At 45.6% G+C, this 18,903-nt stretch overlaps 1 protein-coding gene across 1 annotated transcript in view; it reads right to left on the minus strand.

Annotated features, from left to right (window-relative positions):
- The window catches only part of LCLAT1 (lysocardiolipin acyltransferase 1), a 171,050-nt gene extending 159,511 nt beyond the window's left edge, over positions 1-11,539 (minus strand). Inside the window, exon 1 of the mRNA XM_062571739.1 lies at positions 11,465-11,539. Coding sequence (XP_062427723.1) covers positions 11,465-11,487 — 23 coding nt within the window. The 5' untranslated portion in view covers positions 11,488-11,539. The remainder of the gene's footprint in view (positions 1-11,464) is intronic.
- Positions 11,540-18,903: the final 7,364 nt, after the last annotated feature.

Genomic DNA, 18,903 nt, shown 5'->3' on the forward strand with positions numbered 1-18,903 from the left:
CTAAACTTTCGCATAAAAGGGGCTGGCAGAAGAGAGCAGGGACTTTTCTTCAATCTTACTGACAAAAGGGCCTAAAAGAAAATACAGCATACTCAAAAGCATAGAATTGGAGACTTTACATGCAAAATTCAAATCCAAACCTGACTTTTTTTCCTAAATAGTTGCTATCTTTTCATTAAGCTGAACCAAGCCCTAAAGACCCATGTGTCAGAGTTTCAAAAATTTGGATCCAGATTCCAGAATCCGGACTCATCCCCATTAAGAGAACCAAACTGGTTCTCTTTCCATGAGGGAATTATATCACTGAACATCAGCAAGCATGGATTAAGACAGAGATTTCTGCAAAAGGTGATTATATTTCAATTCCTCGCCTATTCCCAACCATTTGGGCTGCCTTTCCATTTCTGTTTTTCTGCACTGCTTCCCTTGTCCAGGTGAGCACATCATAGACTTGCCATCAGCTCAGTAAATGCTCATATTCATAAATAACCCTGCAACCAGATGAAAGGCACTTTCATACAGCTGGCTATATGGGTCATCTGCTTTTGAATGTCCAAACTGAGAAATTACAAAGGGGTCTGAAATGGCCTGATGCTTGGCCGATTTCAAAACAGGGCTACGTAGCATAAATGGAATGGAGACGATGAAAAAAATCAGAGACACTGAAAATCACAAGCCTTTTCTGAAAGTAGAAGTTGGTCATTTCCACAGTGAGAATAAGGTCCAGGATACTGAGCTATTTGTTCAGATGAGAACAGAGTGAAAAACAAAGATGTGTCCAACAACTTACTGCAAATGAAAACTGAAATTTTAAGATGACCTGTAGTGAAGGACAAAATTCATCTCCTACATCTATGCCCTTTGTAGAAGAAAATATTTACAGAAGTGCTTTAATTGTTTATCTCGGTTCCCTTCTTGTCCTTTTTTTCCATTTCATTGGGCCATCAAGTTTTACTCATCAGTTTTCAGAGATTCTGTGATAAAGCATGAAACTATGATATGCTGAAACACCAATCAGTGAACAGTTGTGAATGGACTTCTGAAGCAGGGCGGCATTTATAAAACTTTGGCTTAGCTCCATTTCCTAACAAGTAACAGAGTATCAGTACATCTGTGGTAGAACTACAGCCTACTTGGATCAAGCAGATAAGGTCCTGCTGAAGTCCCCCCTGAACAAGAACCCAGAATGCCACACTAAATGGTCAGAGTATTTCTAAGCTAAATACAAGCAGAACAGAAAACACTCCCAAAAAAGAAAAGTACAGAGCCTTTAAATAGTAAAGCTACAAACCAGAAATATGGCTCACAGTTCCTCTTGAATCTTTCCCATATCACCTTTAATGGTAACTCCTAGATCAGCACTGTCTTTCTCACCTGAATGGAAATGCAACAACTCTTGTTTTCCTTCTTTTCCTTATTTTAGTCCTTCCTCCTTTAGAAGCCTCTTCTTTTCCTACCAGCCGCATGCAAATGGCTACAGATTTGGGGAACAGGGAAAGGGAGGAGGAAGGGAGTCCTCTGTGCAGCTGGTGGGAATGACAGTCCGTTTTGCTGCTGTGTGCTTGGCCAAGGTTAGCCTGTGCCCTCTCACTCGGCCAGCATTGCCATGCTGCTGACATCCTGCTGCTTGCATTAGTGAGAGCAGTTGCCATGGCACCAGGTGACAAATCACTTCTTGAATCTGGCCTGCAAATCCCTCCCAGAGAAGTCAGGCCCAGACGTGCAACCCAGGCTATTTTTAGCAGCGTACTGCATAATGCACAATTTGATGAATATCTGCATGTCTTCATTAGTGAGCCATTTCCAGGTGCTCAGAGGTGGCTCTCCTGGGGACAACTGTTAAATGAGAAGAAAGCAGGAGTTACAGAGATATAAGAAAGGCTGGGATCAAAAACAGAGTGAGGGTAACTGCATGATGCCCCTTTTGGTGAAGGGCTCAGCCTTGATTTCACTTCAAATCTAACAGAATAGAGTTCAACAGGAAGGAATCATTCTCCTTGAGCCAGAGGCTTGCACACCACTAATTAGCCTCCACTCTGAGGCACCCACACCAAGCCCTGGCCAGGTAAGCAGGGTGCATGCTGTGACCTGGCTGTCAGCAGCATGCAGCAGATCCACACAGCGGGCACATGAGGCATGGACCCCAAGGAATATCAGCATTTCCAGGATCTCTCCCTACACTAGCTTCAAATTAGCAGTACACTTGGAATATGTCATGCTGATGCAACCAGCGATTGCATAACATCCTGTGCCACTACAGGTGTCCAAAGTTGTCGTAAAGATGATAGCACTCTAAATGCCATTGCAAAGGCGTCGCATGTGGGCCTCTGTGTTGGAGATCATCAGATCAGCAGAACTGCTACATGAGTAATACTTAGACTGTTTTGGAGGGGTCAGAAACCTACTGCTCAGCAGCCAAGGCTAAGATATTACGTAGATTGCCAAACTACTGAAATACAAACTTTGTTATTAAAAGTAATTTAGAATAGCAGGTTCCTTTTCACATGACAAAAAAAAAAGAAAAAAAAAGAAAAAGAAAAAAAAGTTATGGAACCACAAACATTTTCCTTTGTGAGGATAAATTTGTTCCTTTCTGATCTTATTGAAGGGTGAATACGTCAAATCTAAGGTGCTCCTCTCCAGCATCATGAATTCAGATACAATGGGATATGCGGGCCAACCCATAGCAAGCCTGTATTCTAAATTCACAAGCATAAATGGAGCCCAAAAGCAACTTCCTCAGCTGCAGAGCCAAGCTCTGAGCTGGCAAATACAGATTTTGTTCAGATGCTCAGATTTTGACGTCTACTGCAACCCATCAGGAAACTGCTGACAAAACTCCAACTCAATTGCAAGTGTGTCTGTGTCCAGGGCTGTGGGGGTATTTGGGTCTGAGGTTACTGGATATGCTTCTCCCTCAGTTCAGTATTCATAACTACAGGACAGTCCCACTAACGCTTGGGGGAGAGTGGGTCCCAAAAGGAGCTGACCTCCCTACCTGTCAGGGAAACAGGATGCTAGTTAAGAGAAATCTAAGAAAGAGGAGGAGGTTTAGGTGTCAGTAGCTGAGCAGAGTCATGGGGCTCTTCAGCTGTGGGGGAAGAGCTGAGCAGAGCAATGGGTAAATGGGTCAGTCCATGGCTGCTTGTACACCTAGGCTGTTTGAGCAGTCACAGATGCAGCTACTTTTCAGTGGCACAGTCTGGAAATACAGATTCCTGAAGGCAATATTGCTTCCTCAGCATGCAAGAGATGTCTCTAGGGGCAGGAGAACCGAGGTTTTCTGGTGATTTTCTGTGGCAAGGTAGAGTTTTTGGAATACTGTCCTACAGCCTCCTCCCCATCACCACTGAAAAACATCACACTGGCTTTATCTTCCTAGCTGGCAAGTGACTATCTGAGAGAAAACACCAAGACTGAAGCTACTCAGGCAACTGAATTCCTCCTAGCCGTTGCTCAGCATAAATACAGTGAAGTGGTGCTTGTGCAGCCCTAAGACAGATGTGCTATTCCTGCTTGTCCTGTTCCTGCTCTGCTAATGGCAGCCAACTTGCATGAAAAGAAAAGTAATGATGAAGTGCTTACAAAATTAAATATTGCTGGCCAGGTCTTTGTGCAAGGTCTGACACTAAGAAACAGGCTGTTTTGGTTTTATAGCAACCCTTTGCATGTGAAGGGTCACCCTATTTCTAGTGTATAAGTGTGTAACTCCACTGAAACCAAAGGAGCTGTGTTGATTTACACCAGCTGCAGCTTTGATCACTGAGAAATAATACTGCCTTACTCCATATTTTTCCTATTTTATGTAATACCAAGGGGCAAATCAAGGCCATGTGAGGCTCTCTGCTAAGTCATTCACCGTGATTTTGGAAAACATGTGTAGAAACATAGGCATGTAAGATTACCCTGGAGAACCAGTGTCATCTCTGAACAGAGCCAGTAGGTCAAAGATGGTATAAAAAACCCCAAACAAAACAAATAAACAAAAGAAAAAAAAAAAGAAAGAAAGGAGAAGAGAAGAAAAAAAATGAAAAGATCTGTTTTGGAGCAAATTGCTAATGAAAGGAGCTTCCTCTAATCCCAAGCAATGGTTTATGTACTTCAGGTTCATGCCTCCTGCAATAAGCTTTTTTTTTTTTTTTTTTTTTTTTTTTTTTTTTTTTTTTTTTTTTTTTTTTTTTTTTTTTTTGTGCTGTGCTTCTTCCCTGCATTGAACAAGGCTGAATTAGGGCAGAAGGTAGAAAATGCTAAACAGAGTAACAATTATGCAGGCAGGTGGGGAGAAAGAGGTGAGTCAGCTCAGATCAAGGCAGGAATATCCCTATTAGCACCAAAAACTGAAGCCACAAAGCTTCACTGGGACTGTGCTGGGCCTGGGTAATGTTCCCTGGTCCTCAGCAGAGCGCAGGCAGCGTGCATCCACCCTGCAGCTGTGCTGTGCTAGCCACAGCACCCTGAAGGTACTTAGTTGCATCCTGGGAGCAAAGCCATTGATCCAGACATATGCAGAAGTGGTATTTGGGGGGGCTGGCCTCTGTCCGTGGCCTGCCCTTAATGCCATACTTCAGATGACATCCTCCAGTGGCTGTTTATGTACAATAGTGGTCTTTTCAGGAAAGACCAGGCTGGAACGATCAGGGTTATTTCATATGAACTACTCATCAGATGTTGTCAGAGGCATTAATCAAGTTTCCAGTCACTGCTGGCCAGGCCACATTCAAATCAGCATTCTCCACCAGTAATGAGACTTCCTACCCGTAGCAGCTTCCAGCCCCTGAGGCTGTGTACGAATCAGTGATGGACAAGCCAGTATTGCTATGCATCATTTCACCAAACCCTGTGGTCCACAGCTGAGCCAGTGACCCAAACAGAAGCAGCATCACAGTTTGCAAGGATTCCCAAGCTGTCCATCTATCAGCACATTCAGGAACTCAGGCATGCCTTTACCAGGGACGTCCTTAACCTCCCATCTGAGGTCCTCCTGTCAGAGAGGGAGCGGGCAAGAAGAGTCTAGTGGCCAAGAAGAATCTCATAGTTGAATCCTGGAAGCTGAGAAAGTTGGACTGCAGCCTTCACTACTGCATGTGGGAATTGTTTGTTTATCTTCCTGCTTCCTCTGTGAAGCAGCTCATCCCAGGGCCACAAGGAAAGGAACAAAAGCGGTATATTTTTAGGATCTGTCTGTGAATCATTGGTGACCAGTTTTTCCTATTTTGTCACCCAGACCACTTTGCTCAAGCAAGAGACCCTGAAAAGCAGTTCAAGCCAAAGTGTTCAGGGCTTACACAGGAAACAGGCCTGGTAGTTGAGGACCTGCTGAGCACCCTAGCTCAGGCAAGCAGGACACATGTCCTCACTGCTCCAAGAAGCAAAGCACCAGAAGGATCCCCCAGTGCATTATAGCCATAGAAGTTACCTCACTCATCACCTGCCAAAGCGTTCGGACCCACAAGTATCCAAGCAGTGTCTGTGTTATGGAGGGTTTGACACTTTTTTTTTCTTTTTCTTTTTTTTTCTTTTTTTTAATAAAGTTCATCCTCTTTTTATGTCAAACAGGTTTTTACAAGCTGTTTTCTCTCCCCTATTGAGGCATCCTTGAGCACGCAGCACAGAGACACTCAAAGGCTGCCACAACTGTATAAGAAGCGAATGCCTAGTGCAACAAGTAAGCTGCCTGCTCATTAAAATCAGCAAGTTAACAATGCAAATCTATAACCTAAATATAGTATACAACAGAAAGTCCCAGCTTGAGCACAGCAATACAGTACCTCAGGGGATTGTCAGAGACAGTAACAGCATAGTCAGGCTATACAGGCGGACATTCAAAGGCAAAGTCATAGGAAACACAGGCAGCTTTTTGGTCCACTCTGCTTTCTCAGCCTTATAGCTTGCATGCATCACTGGGTAACCTCAGCCCAACCCTCAAGTCTCCAGCAAGACACAACTAGAACAAAGATGCCACAAATATAGATCATTTATATCTTTACCCTAACAAGGGATGCAGCATGGTAGAAGAGAGAATTTTAAGCTATGTTTGCACTTTCCTATGTGCTGTTACAGCATGTAGAATAGCCACTGGTGTAGCTTAAGACAGGCATCTTGGCATGTCACTCATGGCCCCAGGGCTGCTCCCAGTAGCAGTGAGGGACTGTCCTGTCCACAGCACGACCAGGACACAGGGACTGGCATGCCAGATGTTTGAATCTCCCATTAGTACAGGAAAACTAGATCTTATACTTCCCATCTAGAATATTATTACCACTTTTTGTTAATAACAGCCTATGACAAGATCAGGAAAGAAGTTTGGGGTGGATTTTAAAAGCCCTTGGTGATTTAGGAGCACCGTTCTGCTGATTGAGAAATGCTAAATAGTTAATGGGAATCATTTCTCTTTAAGAAAGAGAAAAAAGGATCACTAGCTCACCCATTTTATCCTGACTGATCTCTTCCACTAACTCTCTCTCCCAAAGCAATAGCTTCCAAAAAACTACAGATTTAGCCTACAGTGCTCCTTTTCAGGAGCAGTCTTTTCTCAGCATTCACAGATAAGGCAGCGAGGTGCAGAGAGGTAAACAGATTTGTTTCAGCTTGCATAGAAAAAAATCATGAGAAATTCTGCTTGCTTGTCCTTAATCATAACTCTATCAGCAATCTTCCAGGCTTTTAACATGGCTTTCTTGTTAGCCCTGGGGACTCTACCCCGTGTTTTTTGCAAAGTCAATCTCACCCTCCTTAGGGCTTCCGAGGTCTTTAATAAGAATTTTATCTTTTCCATGCTTAGGGGCAGGTCTCAGGTATTCATCATGCCCCAGTCCTCTCTTGCTGTGCATAGCATTGATTTATATGAAATATGGGCATATACCATATTTTGTATGAATCATTCCGTATTCAGCTCATGCTCCCAATGATAATATTTTTGTGGAACAGTTTGATTCTATTAGCCTACAAAAAGCTCCATTACCCAAGCCTTTCCCAAATCATCTAACATATTTCTCTAAGGAAGTTTTTCCACAGTGCTGCCTCATAATATATTTTTTTCATTTCTAAAATGCAGGGGTAGAAGGATGAAGAAGTGAATAATTAATATTTCTGAGGACAAGTATGTGGATAGGAGTGAATAAAGCACAGGAAGTCTATAAAAGTTTGTTTCTCCCCACCTATATACATGTCAGCACAGCACAGTGCAGGGAAGAGCACACATCTGTGTGGCTTTATGCAGATGCACACCTCCATACATGCATGCAAAGGCAAAGATGATATCTGCCATAGCATTGTGCATCCTTCCCACCGCTCGGAAGCTCACCAGTCCTACAGTGTGGGCACAACCAGAGCCCTCGAAGTAGGGGAAACAAAGGAAAATCACCTCAGCTTGTGCCTCCCCAAACAGCTATCCTAGGGCAGCATCTCCGGGAGTCAGTGGGAAAGGTTGCAGAGGGTGCATGCCCTTTCCCCTCTACACTATTTTTTTTTTTTTAAGACATAAGCTCAGAAATGTTTATTTTTTTGAATTTTTCCATTCCAGACCTTGGCCAGGAGGTAAATTTCTTACTTTGGAAAAACTGAGCAAATTGCAGAGAACATAGGGGAAGTATTACACTTTTTCTTTTTCCAAAGTACAAATTGTGAAAGACACTCTGACACATTTTAAAACTGACTTTTCTAATACTATGAGTTAAAGAAAAAGAAAAAAAAAGGGGGGGGGAGGGGGAGGTGGGAGTTGAAAAGGAAGACACAATGTTACATCAGCAGACAGTCCTTATTGCCCCGTTAGGGATGAGTACTTTACAAGGCCATAAGTGAGCAGCTCGGGAGACTGGCAAGCCACCACTGCCAGCTATCTGCTACATCTCTCCACAGAGGGGCACGGTTGCCCATGCATCCCCATCTCAGCGCAGAGGTCCAAGGCTCATTTAGGCCTCCCCTTAGGCAGGCAAGGCAAACAAGCAGCTCAACAAAAGCTGCCAGTACAAGCCCGCAGCAGAAGAGCTCTTAACCTTTTAGCAAGGGGCAGTGAAGGCAGGGCTCAATGTTATCAGGCCCGTGCTGATTGCATTAGGTTCAGAGGTTCACAATTTGAAAAAGACACTAAAAATGCAGAAAGAGTACAGAAGCTGTAAAGGGAAAAAGAATCCCAGAGAGTTTGGGTTGGCTTGAGAGGTAGTTTGATTACAGTTTATCTGTGTTTTTATGGACACACTGTCAGGACTCTTTATTCAGGCACAGAAATGTAGCGCAAGGGTGGAATCAAGGGCATTAAAGACTAAAACGGGAAAATAGGCTCTTTAATGGTGCAGGTGAGTAGCTATTAGGACTGCGAGGAAAGGGAAGGGGTGCATTATCTGTCTCAACAGGTCTTAATTTAAACGGGCTTCTGGATGACAGGCATTCCTGGGATAGGACTGGGGTAAGCAAGAGGGGATCAGACCAGTGTTCCTGGCTTGCTTTAATGTCCCTGAAAGGAGCCCTGATTTATCTAAATGGTAGAAGACCACGTCTTTAGTGCTCAGCTTTCCTACTACAGACAGGCAGACAAGCCTAGTCACCACAGCAAGCTCAAGAGACCTGCTGAGATTTCTTTTGCAGAGCAAAGCCTACTGCTTTTCAGAAGTCCAGAATGGGAACATGGCTCAGCAGAAGCTGCTGCCAGGGAGTTTGCACCACAACATGTAAAAACATCTCCTCAAATGCAGTATCATCTTTGGGGAGGATGAAGACAAAAGCAAAAAAACACATTCTTTTTTTTAAGTAACTCTCCCCTCCCCCAAGAGGTAATTGAGTCTCCAGGCGCTGATAACAGATTTTAAGCAATTTCATCCTTATTCCCGTGTAATACTTTGTCATTCCTAGCCTTTAGTTTCTAGTCTTTGCTATGTGCGAACAGCAGGACCTTTTGCCCTTACAGGAGAGGACTTTCCTCCTAGGCAGCATTCTCTGTTTGACCTCGTGGAACTGGAAAGCACTTGAAAACCAAAGCCATTTTTCCAAATTCCTGCAGGGCTCGAGGAATACCAAGGTCTGAGCTTTTGGGCATCCTCTCACTGTTACAACATGTATGCTCACCACCTCTCAGACCCAAACAACCTCTAAGTGGGTCATTCCCTCTCTCATCTGGGTGATCCCATTGCAGACCCCTGAAACATCTTCAGGAAAGCAGGTTTTGCCATCGAGTGAATTAAACCCCATCGTCTACTCCCACACCTTCCCTTTGCAGAGGGAGCTGAGAGCATTTCACCGCTGCTGCCAAGCCTCCCAACCTGCTGCCACAGAAGGAGGCCTGAATACAAGGTCTAAGTCAGAGGCCCTCCTTGGTATCCCATAAAGTCACCCTTCCCTCTAGGGCCGGTCCTGCGTTTTCTGATCTCCTTCTATGGGAACTCTCACCTTAGGAACCCTCACTCCACATATTAGGTTGAGACTTGCCGGTGCCTCTTTTATACTTTTTTTCTTTCTTAAACATTTCTTTTATGAGTTTCTTGTTGAGGTCATAAAATAGTGGGTTGGGGACTATAAATTCACAAGGAAGAATTCTTTGAAGGAAGCTTTTTCTAGCAAAAAAAAAAAAATGAACCCCTCCCTCTCTTACAAATCTTTCTCTTACCCTCCTGTTTTGCAGCACAACATCTAAGCAAGGATATGGGCCCCTACATGTCATCTTGCCTCTTAGATCTAAGAAGAGCAAGTTTTTGCAGCTTGGGAATTCCAGGTGGCAGCTATACTGCAGCCAGCCACGGCTTTATGTCTTGGGCCTGAGGAAAGCAATTTGTTTGCTTCTGAGTTTCACGAGGGTAATAGTGTTAGTACTCTTTTTATGCTGGGTCAAACTTCATACTATGCTCATGTCAAAAAGCACAGCATATTCAGCTGGAGCTAAGAGCATCTAACTTCATCTACAGGACTTTCATCAGGATAGCTAAAAATGCTTTACAGAGAGATCACTATAAGGCTGCCATAATGATGCTCAATGACCCAACTCCTTGGCCTCCCTACACACAGTTATGAGGTATCCCCCCAATCCTCTTGAGGACATGCAGCTTATCTAATCTGGCATTACAACTACAGCACATCATTGTGGGACACCCGAGGATCCAGGCCCACATCTTTCAAGAGCACCATTGGTATCATTGTTTTTACAAGTGGGAAAACTGAGGCACAGGAGCTGTATCACAACTTACCTAGCAGGCGACAAACAGAGCTGAGACTCTCCCCTCCGTGTGGTGCTCTAGATTCAGTGGCTCTTCTAACAGCTTAGCTAGCAGCTCTGATGTGTATATCTTCTACTTTGCCTGGCTGCTTGCTCCCTGGAAGATTTGATTCAATTAAGCCATATCCTGATGCTGGCATGGAAGGGCCTGAGTGGGCATGACTGGCCCTCTAGATAGGGAATGTTCCATTTGGATTTGAGGCATTATTAGCTAAATCTTGAAGCCTTTATTCAGGCAAAACTTCTGCTGAGAGGCATTCCTAACATGCAGCTTTAATTGGCTTATTTAAGATTAACTAGACCAGCTGCCCTGGCCAGCTGAGTCAGCAAGGAAGATCCCCTCCTCCTCCCCCCCCCCCACCCTATCTACAGAGAGACTGCAAAGGGAGCAAGTCCTATCTGCTCCCAGAGCCTTGCAAGCCTTGACTAGGCTCCAGATTGACTAGAAACCCCACAGACTGCACAGGAGCAGTGGCTGACTAAGTCTGAATTTGCATCCTTGCTGCTTGTAAAATGCCTCATCCCTGCTTTAGGCTCTTGATTGCCTGCTCCAGCATGAAATGAAGGCAAGCAGCTTCTGGCTGCTGACCCTGAGCAAAGTCCCTGCACTTGTACTTCACCCCCACCACTGCATGCATGTACCACTCCCTTCCATCAAATCAAAAGAGGTATTTCCAAACTGCAGGGTTACAGGCAAGATTTCTGCAAAGCAGCTCCATTCACCCCCCATTATCACCATTTCTTTTAAAAGTAACAATTGTGCAGAAGGAGGAGGAGGTCACGTGAAGGATGCCTGAAATTCTTTCCAAACCAAAGCCAGTTCTGACCCATCACAAATTTCCCTGGTTACTCTGGCCTGTGAACTCTGAAAAATGCAATTAAAAGAGAAAAAGCAAAGGCCTGAAATCTCCAGTTCGGTCGGTCTCTCTGACATTCATTAATGAGGGCAGCCTTACATGATGCTGATTCGATAGAGGCAACTGTCTGCTTCTAGCCCCAGTGCATCAGAAGTTCATTAGATCTCCGCTCCAAAAGAGGCCGTCTCAAAATTAATGCTGCATTCCTAGAAGTTAAGAGAGTAGCTTATTTAACGGTTTAATGCTGTTGAAATTGCCATTTGCTCGGCTGACAATGCAGATGAGCAGCACTTCACACTCCTTTTGCCTCTCTATCAAGTTCAGGCCAGACTCCCTGCTCCGTGAACCGGTACCGCTCTGTGATAGTCATGGGAACTGTGCCAGCACACGCCAGCCAAGGACCTACCTTTCATTTTTATGCAACGGCATAATCGCATTTTTCAAGTCCTCCTCTGTATGACTGCCGTGTTTTCTCCTCCAGCAGAGAGAAGCATGCACATCCCAGCCCGAACCTTGTCCTCACGCCTCAGGCATCCGGAGACGGTCCAGGTTCAGCCCTAGAGACCATTTCCCACCTTCTTTCTGTAACCAGCTGCAGAGCCTGCAGCGCGGTCCGAACCGCAGCGCGCACGGGGCCCTGGCGAGGGGGTGCTCGGCAGCCGGCACAGTCCCCTCCGCGGCGGCCGTGCTTTCGGGGGCGCCGAGAGCGCTGGCCGCAGGACGGTCCGCCACCGCCCCCGGAGCCGAGCCAAGGCTCCCCGGCGGCTGCTTGGCGCGTTTTCCCTCTCCCATCCACCGCGCGTCAGCAAAAGACATTGCTTAACGGACAAGTTACTTGGTATCTGCCCCCCTCCCCGCGGATCGGGACGCTCGCTGCCGGAGGGGCGGGCTGCCGCAGGGTCCGGGCGCTGGCGCAGGTCAGGCCCGAACTGCCTGCGGCGGGGGCGCGGCGACGTCCTTAGGGCCGCGGCGAGAGGCAGAGGCACGTGCGCCCCCTCCCCAGTCGGTACCGGCCTTCTGTCGCCGCCGGTTGCTCTCTCCACTCCAGGGGACGAAGCCTCTGCCCCGCTGAGGGCTGACAGCCGCGACGCTCCACCGCGAGCCGCGGCGCAGCCCCAGCACGTGCCGGGCGAGAGCGGCGACAGGGAAAGAGCAGGAGGACAACGAAGCATCCAACCCTAATGCTTTTGCACGCTTGGGCCTGGCTGCTGGCACAGGGACGGGGTCGGTGCCTCCCTCGCGCTCGGAGCCCTCCAGGCGGTGGGTTACTCCAGCTGCTGCTGAAGCGGGGCTGAGCCCGACGCTCCTCGGGCCCGCAGGCGGCACGAGCACCTTGGCGAGCCCTTCCCTCCGCACCAGGAGCGAGTGACGCCGTGAACCAGCCCGCTAACGCGCCGGCCGCGCGCTGCTGCCGAGGGCGCAGCCCTCGCGAAGGGGAGCAGAGCCGAGGCCACCGGAGCTGTCGCACGCGGTGAAGATCTGCAGGCCGATTTCTCACGAGCCTAATTCGCTGGGCTGATTGCACCTAGAAGAACTGTATGATTTTCTCCTCCGTTTTAATGGGCAAATATATGTTTCGCTTTCTGTGCTAGCATGCTCCTCCACGCAGGGAGCTGCATTTCGCTGATGGCTGATGTTTCCCGAAACCCCAAAGAGCCTGAAATGTGTCCTTTCAGAGGAGAGGCATTTTAGAACTGTCAGTCAGGAATAACTAAGGTAGGAAAGTAAGGTATGACATAGACAAGACTCTACATATGGCACTGATATTTGGTTTCCACAGCAGAGAAATGCCAAAGCCTGACAATTATAATCGACAGCTCTGTTGCTTCCTTCAAGACTTGGCCCAGCCCAAGGCAAAAATGTTGTGGGAAGAATTTTTTTTTTTTTTTTAAGTTTTCCACCATTGCAAAATTATATAGCTTTTTAAAGCTATCAAAAAAAGAAAAAAGAAAAGATGAGCATTTCCATACTTTTCAACATTTTTAAAACACAGAATTAAGAAAAAAAAACTTCATGGATTTAAAAAATACAAACTCATTAAATTTGGAACCTACTGTGTGGTTTTTACTCCTAGACCTCAAAGCACTTTTCAAAGGGGATTAAGCATCAAACTCCATTTTACAGATGGAGGAACTGAATCATATCTTGGAAAAAGATCTGAAAGTTGGTCAAGCAAAATCAAGTGGCAGAGTTGGAAGGGCCATCCAGGACCGCTGACTTCTCTAGCATCCAGTGGTTCATTTGCCACCCAGTGACTAAATGAACAAAATAGACCTCAAACCTGCCACTGCTGAGGAAATCTCTTCTGGGACTCAATCACATGCCTACTGAACAGAGGAATGGCTCAAGCAGGGAAAAACGCAGATAAAATGCCAGCTAAAATTTTACCCTTCTCAACATGCAGTTTAAGTGATAAATTCCTTCCATGGACAGCAAAGACAGTCTTGAAGTCTGTGGCTTTGCTGATAAATTCCTTCCACTTACTTGCAATTAGAAAAGCCAGCATTAACTGCTTTTCCCCTGCCTGGCGTGGTGGTCGGAGGGGCACAGCACAGCTCTCAATGCTGCCTGGGGCGGCGCAGCCGCCGTGGCTCTCAGTGGCGGGTGGGAGCCGCATGGAATTGGCTGTACAGACTAAAATGCTGTGCCCAGGATAGGGTTGAGGTTGGGGGAACTTTTGATCTCAATTTGTGTGAGTTTTTTTTGGAAAAGTGCTATGCTTAGATTCCAGTCACAATTTTTCAGTTGCAAGAAAATATTTTTGCTCCCGGCTCAGCTGAGAGGGTATTACCTATAGTGATAAGGAATTACAAAAACACTAGAAAACTGTCAATGAATGTTAGGGTCAGGCTGTTAAAGACGTCCATCTGTAACTTGGGACCACTAGGATTTTCAAAAACAGTTTGTGACATCCCCACATCATAGCATTGCTCTGCATTAGGTTGTTAAGTATCTTTAAAGAAGAATCCTCTGAATTGCAAGGAATGCTAGTATATATTTAAAAGCAATTTGACCAACAACCACTGTAGGGGCAAGAGGAATGACTGGAAGAGAGGCTAAAGGCTCCATGTTGTCATTAGCAGACACTCAGATTTTGATTATGCAAGCCCATTGCATTTTAGGGTGGAAAGTGACCTTCTAGAAATACTTCAGTGCTTAGATGTTCAGGTTTTGTTACCTATCCAGCCTCATAATTCAGCTAGGAGGAGAACAGTATGACAAGCTAGCATTTGCCACTGAAGGATCAGGATGGTTTACCATGGTTTTACAGGGTTGTCAGCTGCTAGCAGCACTGTGCAGAAACATCAACTCGGGTACACGGCACATTCAAATCAAAATGTGGTCAAAATATACAGGGTTCATGTGCTTTCTTAGTGATTTCCAGAAAGGTCTGCTCAGCTCTGTTTTGCCTCTCCTATTCCTCCTCAAGTGCCCACAAAAGGGAGGCTTCAACTAATATTGTCAGACAACTCTGTTGCTATCAGTGCCTTTAGATGGGCCCAAGAGCTGTGAGGTTGTCCTCTCATTTCCATGCAGGTGGATAGCTGCAGATGCTTATCCATGCCAGCTGTGCATAGCCTGGGGCCCCTGCAGGAGGGCAAAAGCCACGTGGGACAGGTTAGCTGGCCGTCAGATACATTCTTGCAGCAGCCAAGGGATACTTCATGGATCACTTGCTATAAAAGTAGTCTTCAGACAGCCAAATAGAAGAAAATATATTTGTGAAAAATACAGGGACAGTACAGTTGAAAACATGATCTGCTCAGCAACAGATAAGGGTGGGTTCTGGAGACAGAGAGCTTACCAGCTCTCATTATGGCTATATACTACCTTAATTTCCTATTTTCTAGGCCAAGAGGGGCAAAATATGTACCTATAGTATGCAGAATGATTTGTAGTTGGAACTGTAACCAAAAAAGAAAAAGAAGAAGAAGAAGAAAAGAAACAACAAAAGCCAAGAATTCTACAGGACCCAGTTGTATTTTCATTTACACCAGCTTGACCTTTTTTTTTTTTTTAATGCATTTATATCTACAGCCATAATTGAATTTACTGTGTATAACAGCTGAGTGACAATTGTTTCCATGGAGAAAACAGTAGGTACAGCTCATTCTCAAATGTACTCTTATCTTCAGCTCCCTCAGAGGCACTGTCTCTGCCTGCTACCTGAAGAACTCCCTCACACTGAAAATAGGAGTCCTGAGGAAATAACTATAAACATAGATACAGTGAGCTCACAATGTCACAACAACCTTTTACTTGGTACTGACAAATTTTGTTTGCCAGCCATGCCACAACCAGAAATCATAAAGATCAGAAAAGTGGGACATCCTGCAGAAATAAAGTCTCCTCAGCTTTGTCCAAACTTCTGAAATCTCTGATACAAGCCAATAAGTTAAACCTATGTTCACTTTGCCCCAGTCCTACTGTTCGAATATGAGAAAAACTTGGAAATAAATAGGAATCATGTCTGAGAAAGAGATGACAGCTGGCACACAATAGCAGGTATTGAGTGGCACTGAGGTGCCACTGTCACAACAGCCACAATACAACTCTCAGTTAGGGGCTGAAGAGATGCCCATGTGTTCCCCCGCCCCCCCAAAGTCACCTTCATGATCTAGACTTCAGGTTGCTAATGAACATCACAGACAAATTAACTAATGCAAAACCTAAGGATTTTTCAACACCACAAGGGCAACTCGTACAATAGGAAATCCAAACTAGAAATTCGATGGCACACAGGAACTGACTTCTGATAGTATGCACTCCTTTCTCCTTGGTCTAGGTGCTAGACCTCTCCCTGCTATCGGATCAGATTGCTTTAGCAAGCCTTAACACAGCTAAGACCATCCAACTTCCTTACAAACGTAAAGGGCTATGAATCAGATCTCCAGCAAAGACTTAGGACACTGGACATGGATGGCTATGCTGCAAAGGTAACAGGCAACCCAGCAGATCCAGGAAACAGCAAGAATGAGGCAGGAAATTCCCGTGCCATTTCCTCAAAGAATACTTCTAGCAGCTTTCCCTAGAAAAACTGGGGCCCTGAAGGTAATGTTACAGCCTCTAGGTCTGTCAGCCAAGGTCTCCACGCTCTAGAAGTTGCAAGCTGCAGGCACTGGCCTGAAGCCTGGCCCTGGTGCCATTCTTGTTTTCAGAACCAACAGTTATGATTTTACTTAGGAAAGAAGTTTTCTCTCTGCTTTCTTTTCTGTAAAGCCCATTAGCAGTCGTATTGATACCTGTTCAGTCTGTAAATTCTCTGCAGCAGTTCTCTGCAGTTTTGTTATAGATGCAAGACCCTGGTTGCATAACAAAGTAGCAAGTAGCTGAAAATGCTCGATGCTTACTTTCACACAAGTAATGTGTCTGTTCAGACTCCTCTTGGTGTGTACTTTCACATGCACTGGCATAGGAGTTAAGTTGGCCTACATCTCTGAGGCTGGTCTGCCAAAAAGTCACAGCCGGGCCAGCTTCTGTCTTTCATGACACTGTTAATGAAACAAGGTTTTCAAAACAGTGATAGACCAGAAACCAGTCCGACAAAGTTTGTCTGGCACGTGGCACCACGGGTCTGCTCTGTGCTGCCCCACTACTTTCAGGGGCTGACAAGAAGCTGATGCTTACTGACTTGGGCCCCCCACAAGTTCTCGAGTGCATCAAGCAGTGTCCATGGGGCTTGGCTGCTTGTCCACAGGGAAGTGAGACTATGAAAACCAACTCAGTCTGCTTATAGATAACAGTGACTCCCAGTCACATAGCAGCTATAGCTGATCACCTTCATACTGCAGATCCCTCACCTCCTCATCCCCCTAAGTTGCCCAGGTAGAACTTCCTCAGGTGCCCACTTCTGTACAACAGGCCCAGCTTACTTTTAATCTAAAGCCAACAAAGACCTCATAGACTGTTTATAACCTCATTGCTCTCCATTCCTCAATCTGGAAGACCCTCCCAGGCTATTGCACTGCAGAAGGAGGTCCACTCTCACCTACGCCAGCAGGGAAAACAAAGCATTCACAGGGGATAGGGATTTGGCCAAGGCTGTACAGCACCACAGAGGTCCTGTGAGTTCAGGACTCCTGGCTCCCAGAAGCCTCTCTCACCCACTGGCAGCCATTGCCTCCCAGGCTGCTTTGGGGGTCTCTGGTGCACCCACTGTTACAAATGCAAGGCAAAGGGTATGATCACTGGTAAGCAGGCTGCATTTTAATTACCTTTTATATGATGCAAACATGACTGTATTAATAATCCTTGCAAACCATGTAACTGTCTTACGTAACCTTTAATTACTCAAGGAGCTCAGCATATTCCATTCTAGTACAGTTCGCTTTGCTTTTTATTATCTCACTCGGCTGTCAGCCCCCGGAACACAACAAGAAATGCTTTGTGCAACCTTGTACAAGCCAGGTGTCTAAAAGCTTTGTACCTACTCCAAGGCCATTATGTTTCCCTCCTATTATTTCCTCAGACTAGAAAGCAGAGCATCACCCAAATGCATGTCATTATCAGTAAGTGCATATACATAGGGTGGCTTCCCAAAAAAGAGCTTGTGTTGGAAAGCTGGTTCCAAGGAACTATCCATATAAGAATGATTAATGATGAGACTAACGAGTGCCTGACACGTTGCATGGGGCCAGACCCAACAAAGCACTTAAAGTGAATAAAGCTCTTAAGCATATTTTCCATGACTGAAGCTTAACTTTTATTTAGTACTAAGAATGAGCACATGGGTGTTTGCGGAAAGAGGCATTAAGACTCTGACATGACATCCTGGATCCATCAGATTTTTCCAGTGGCTTTAGAAGCAGCAGAGGGGGGAAACCACTCCGCCTATATCAGAAGTTGCTCTGATTTTATGGCAATTGGCATGCTAAAGAGCCCAGATTGAATAAGAAACAGGAGAACACTCCTCTGCTGTCCTGCAATTCATACCAATGGCACACAGGTTCTCCTTAAGGTTTCTCCAAGTCCTGGAAGTTAAAACAAGCTCCATTTCATTCCCTTGCTCTCCAATACAAAGCTGTGGCAGCTGACTTCACGTAAACCTTTGAGAGTTCTGTCAACACATCGAGCAGCTCTGGGCTCTGTCACCTGGGAGGTTGGTCTATTGTAACATTTGCAGGTCTGTTGAGATACTGCATATTAATGGATGCAAAGGAAAAAAAAATAATATTTCACTGGATTGTCACAAAACATTCAAGAAACCCATAAGAGACCTACAGATCATATTTATTTCACTGGTGAAGAAGCAGAAAAAAGAAAATACAAAGATGATCTCTTTTCACAACGGCATTCTCTCTGCCTCTGCCCGAACCATGGCCCCTCCTGCTCCAGCAGAGCTGGACAAAGAAATTCACAGTGAAATTCAAGCACAGCTGCCTGGAAGCCTTTCAAAACACTCTTCTCCCACAAAAGATGTCAATTTGTCTAAAGCAAGATATTTTACACAAACACAGCAAGGCTGACAAGCCTCCTGACAGAGCAGTTAGGTTTCCTGCTCCACAGCAGCCTGCCTGCAGGGTTGATCCCGCACTGTGACTTGCTGCTGACCCAGCCAGCTTCTGGCACCGTCTCCTCCTGCAGTTCAAAGAGTCAGTTATCTCCAACCAGGCAACTTCAGGTAACCTTGGAAGCACTCATTTGGATCTTGCATAAGGCTCAGGAAAATGCAGAGCTATGACACTCTCCTGCAACTTCCACATTCCTCTAAGCAAGGGCTTGAATCACTGATATAGGATCTTCCTTGGATTTCTCCCCCTGAGAAGTCTCCTACAGTTGTTTCTTCATACATCTACTGGTGACATTAAAATAAGGTCCTAGCTGGCTGAACAGTCATAGAGAATT

This window comes from Rhea pennata, chromosome 3 (assembly GCF_028389875.1).
Source record: "Rhea pennata isolate bPtePen1 chromosome 3, bPtePen1.pri, whole genome shotgun sequence".
NCBI lineage: Eukaryota > Metazoa > Chordata > Aves > Rheiformes > Rheidae > Rhea > Rhea pennata.